Source organism: Mercenaria mercenaria, chromosome 13 (genome assembly GCF_021730395.1).
Source record: "Mercenaria mercenaria strain notata chromosome 13, MADL_Memer_1, whole genome shotgun sequence".
Lineage (NCBI taxonomy): Eukaryota > Metazoa > Mollusca > Bivalvia > Venerida > Veneridae > Mercenaria > Mercenaria mercenaria.
The window spans coordinates 14,138,220-14,143,498 of record NC_069373.1 but is presented as its reverse complement, the minus strand read 5'-3'; the positions used below and the strand labels follow the sequence as shown (position 1 = coordinate 14,143,498).

General features: G+C 33.3%; 1 protein-coding gene across 1 annotated transcript; it reads left to right on the top strand.

The window, feature by feature from the left end:
- The first annotated feature begins 557 nt into the window (after window positions 1-557).
- On the top strand, window positions 558-4,736 carry LOC123528788 (uncharacterized). Its single transcript, XM_053520735.1, has 3 exons — window positions 558-1,010; window positions 1,215-1,674; window positions 4,633-4,736. The coding sequence occupies exons 2-3, from the start codon at window positions 1,449-1,451 to the stop codon at window positions 4,734-4,736; spliced, it is 330 nt and encodes a 109-aa protein (XP_053376710.1). The 5' UTR covers window positions 558-1,010; window positions 1,215-1,448.
- Window positions 4,737-5,279: the final 543 nt, after the last annotated feature.

Sequence of the window (5,279 nt, the reverse complement as noted above, 5' to 3'; positions counted from 1 at the left end):
AATTCTACAGGAGATGGCCAACTAAGACGAGCACCTATTGTGCATCTATTGTCGAGCGGGACGGGAAACCCTTTGACTATTTGTAAATCGCAGTCAATTTCTCTGTAACAACAACCTTCGTAATTTTGTTAACAATAGTTGAATGACATAAAAGTCGATCTTTCATTTCCAATAGCATTTCATTTACAAATATAGTATAGAAAAGAAATGTAAAGTCGTCTCCCGATTTTCAAATGAGTGACTGCGGTAAATGTACCCTTCCGCAAACAATCAACAGCGGAGGAATATTGGTCACGCCTCCCGTCCAATCAGGTGCGTTGTATTTTATCATGGCGATCAATGGCGAAACAGTAAGATCGCCGAGATACGATATTTTCTTTAAAATTTTCTGTTTGAGTGGCGTTTTGGCTGGATATTCGTGGCGATAATGTTTCGATGAGGGGCGGGAATGATCGTTATCTCTGCTAATGTCAAAATCAACAAAAGCTTTTCATTCTTTGATTGGTCCATAATTTTCATGTCGCGTCATTTTGCTCTGTAACTGGCGCCACGGTATTCTCGTTTACAAATACGCGAATGAAACAAATATACATTTGTGTGTAGCATCATAAATACAATATCTCTTGCACTTGAATAAGCTCTTTTGTAAATTTGAAGATTTGAAACTAATTTGACGATTTGGATTTCTAAGTTACACAAGTTGTAAAATCAAGGACAGTTTATAGTTATACATCTAGACGTGAACATTCTAAGATCTGTGCGCTGTGAAATGTTTCATTTTTGATGGGATGCCTTGATATCTGATTATCCAGTGAAAATCATCGCAGTACCTCTATATCTACGTATCACGTGACTCAAGAAATGGTGATAGCAAGGAGTTGATAAGCCACGGCGTAAGTCAGGTTCCGCTCAGGACAATTTTATCTTCACCGTTTAATCAACGAGCGAGCGACAGTGCTGATAAAATTTAACCGTGCCGATTTTTGAAAAAGATCTGATACATATCGCATGTAATCTAACATCAGATTTTATACTCGTTGTGTAGTTGTAAAAATGTATTAATAATTAGATTTTGATTTTATAAAAGATCATTTTCGTGTTGTTTTTTTTTTTCTCGTTACTTTGGGATACTTTAATATTTCTTCAAAGTTTACACATTTAGAATCTTAGGCAAAATCTTATCTCTAATCAATTTTTCATTTCTCTTTTTTCAGATTTATAGCAGTACATCTTGGATTAACAGACAGAGAAAACAGACAGAAATATATGGATTTATATGAAAGTCGCAATTATTAGTTGTGCAAACTTATGGTGTTTTGTTTTTTCCTATCTTGATTTTGAGACGACCTTGTTTTCAATGATCGCATATATACTGATCAATATTTAAACTTTATACTGATATATATCTCAAGGAAAATTATTGAGATTCGTGTTTGAAAGCAAAAGCTATGGATATAGCAACTGCAGAACAACAGCACGCGGCTTGGTTGCGACCAGAAGCAAACAGAATGGCAAACGGGTATGAGCCTCCAGTTGGCTTTCCATCTGAAGACATTAGTGAAATGTTCTCCTTGCAACATGGCTTTGATGGCAATGGATCACACATGAATCGTGCAGCTAACTACTATTCACAGCACTCAGCCCGTGCCATGGCAGGCTATGGGGCCACACACAGTAAGTTTATAGTGCACATTTTCCTTTTAATATTTTGATAATTTGACTGATAAAATTACATACAGATTCATAAATTACTTCAGTCATATTATAATAACCTCTTTTCATAATTTGACTTCCAATGATTATTGTTGATGCCTTGCGTACAAATGATATATAAAAAAGTAACTGTTAATATTCTTATAATTATAGATATTTTGATATTTTGTGATAATAATAATAATAATAATAAAATTAATAATTATAATACTGATAATATAAACCTCATCCGCAATTAAAGGCAACAAATATGTTTTTATATTGGTTTAAACATCGAATAATAAAGAATTTCTTTGGCCTTGATCATACGAAATTAATGCTGACAGTTTCAATTATGGATTCTTTCAAACCTCAATACACTTTATCTAAATCAAAGACATTGTTGTCCAAACAGAAGTATTTGATGTAAAAACGGAAGCCTCAAAAAGATTGTTGACTGTTCTAGCCCACTTACACTATAGGCTTATTAAATTTCATTATTATATTATGACATTTTTTCTAGTTTACCACTTATGTAAAATGATGACAATATTTGGAGTTCACGAACATTAAGTGGTTAGAGGGAGCCTGGTTGTCGCTACTTTAGACTCGAATGCAGCACGTAATTGTTAGAAAACACTTAAATATCTTAAATAATGCGTGTGTTTAAAATAGCGCCGGAGAACAATGTATAAACTGGAAAGAGAATAAAATAGGATCTGTTATTATGCAAATATTTTATCATATAGGTCAGCGTTTATCTAAGCGCTATAGTATCATTTTAATTATACATTAATAATTAAAACGTTTTTGCAATGGTATCATTTTAAATGAGAGAATCAACATATTTCAAGCGATGTAAATAAACTGAGTAGGTAAGCATAATTTTAGAGATTTTTTTCATTCCAGGCAAAATAGCATGAAATGTGTTTCAAATTGAAGCAAACCGCAGTGTTACCATTATATGACTTTACAGTTGAAGAATAAGTTACAGCTCGGCATTGTTACAGTGCAGTAAAACTCTCTCTTTCTGCAAAGAGTTGTTAAAGTAATGTCTTATTTTTTACAACACATGCCGGAGAAAATTATCTTCACTGTCAGAATGCGATAAATTATTTTTCTGTCGCTATGCATGATTTAACGTAGAAATTGGTCGGCTCAGCTCGCCTATTATTTAAATAAATATTCCTCTTTCTTCTTTCCCCGGTTCCGTTCTGTGTCATCATGGAAACATTAATTTGTAATTTACGATTTTTACAATGTTTTTTTTCTCAATAATTACATAGTTTATACTCTGCCCAATACTTGCGGCATTTTACCACGATTATTATTTTTATACAAGAACAGCTTCTATTTTATTTATTTGAAAATCATGGCACAAAAACATCTCTTGTTTGAAAATATTTACATTTATTTGAGCAAGTGGCTTTTCTCAACCACTCTCGAAGCCTGAATTACCGTTCTACCGCACCTTGGACCGTTTAACATTTGCCTGAGAAATTTGAACGCTCGATGAAGTTAAAAGTTATGTATGCAGACGCACTAATGTCTATTATATACTTTAAACACATTTTTTCCCCAGTCTTCACACAGAAAGTGAAACTTTCCGACAATTTTATTTTCCTCAACCATACCGCCTTTTTAAACAGATACCTACTAAAACCCCTGGTTCCAATTAGACCCCAATTAATCCAATAGAGCCGCAATTTGCCTCAATTTGGAGCAAAGTACACTGCACGGATAATTTGAAATAATTTTCTGGAACATTTATCGGGATATATTTTATCAAGCTTATCGCAGCCTCGTAGACTTACATGCTAGACCTCGTTTGTTTTTTTTTTGTGAAAATTTTACATTGTGTATAGAAAAGGTTCATGAAATTCTAACATGATAAAATAATTTGAAATACAGATATACGTTCCTTATATAATAAGGGGTAAATTTGTTACATGGTGTAAAGATGTACTATGAACAGAGGAATGTTACTTCAACATTCTATTTCCGTAAATAAAACAAATGACGAATTACTATTTCAGACTGAAAATATATGTAAGACTGAAAACAAAATGGTAGCATAACAGAAAACAATCTGCTCTTCATTGAATTTGAACCGGTCTTTAATTCCAAATGAAATTAGAATAACCAGTCCCATTCGAACTGGACGTAAAAAGAACAGTTGTATGCTTATTTTACTTAAGTTCTAACATTAAAATGACTATACACGTTAGTTTTAGTCTTTAAAGTAATTAAGGTAATTTCATTAGACCCCCAGAAACGGCAATCGCACGCCAACACTCTCTGATCAATGGCCGCTACTTTATATAAAGACAGTAACTCGAAACCAACTCTTTTAAATTTCTTTTTTCTTATATCTAGTACAAACTGAAAATAAAACACAAAACATATTCAGACAGTGTTTTTCAGTGCAGTATAATAATTCACATGACTAAAGTGTTCTGCACATTCAAGGTTTTTCGACATCAGGCGATCTGCATTGTATTCATTATAAGGAAAATTTATCAAAATATACCTTAGGGAGAATATATCGGAAAATAGAATTTCAGAATTGAAATGTGATAATACCGAATTACACCCTTAAGACAAATAAATAAATGAAAATAATTATTTCTGTTAACCAGTCGCAGTTTATATTAGATATAAATACAAAAATATTGTGAACACATGAATATAAAGCTGTAATTACTTTATACAGATCACATATTTCACACGTGTTATGTCAACACTACACGTTTTAGAAAAAATATTATAAATATTTGCATATTTCATAGCAAGTGTCACAATTAGTGTTAGAACTGGTCGCTTATTATCAGTGTTTAGAGTTCATTTTTGTGTCAAAACCTTTGTTATAATCCGCCTTTCTATGATGTTTTATAACTGATATAACAGTATTGTTTCATTTTTTTTCTGTCTACTTTTCAGGTAGCAGCAACATATACCGGCCAAATTTCCCACACCCACTAAACCCCTGGGCTGCAATCGAGAGTAAAATGCCTGCACATACCGGTTGGGGTCACGCTCCCTAGCACCGGCTTATGCGGAATTCTATTACAGTAAAATTGAATACTCTCTTTAATAACAAAGGACCAGAAAATACAACAACACTGGGTCAAAGTACGAGGCCGTCACATGGCATCTAAAGACTATTGTTGTGATAGTTAAAATCTGGCTAAAGAGCCTAACGTAACCAAGCAACATAATAGCAGACACGGTTGAACAGACACAGAGACAGATCTTTCCATGTAGCAAATCTACAGGTCTGACGAGATGCATTGTACAGGGAAGCTCGTGTTATGTCCAAATACTTCCAAGTTGAGAGATTTTGATGCTGGCCTCTGTTAAAATCCATCGAAAATACATAATTTATAGCTTTTTTGCGCTAGCGCGATTCATGGATTTGCAAGAAGTCCCAATATGGTTTATTTCCCATATAAACACACACAACTAGGATTTAATTCTTAAATATTTAAGATTTAGTAATCATTAGATTGTACTTGACTTAATATGACTAAACAGTCGAGGATATTTTCAGTGTTTTGACAGAAAGGCGGATCTTCTATCAGAATGAT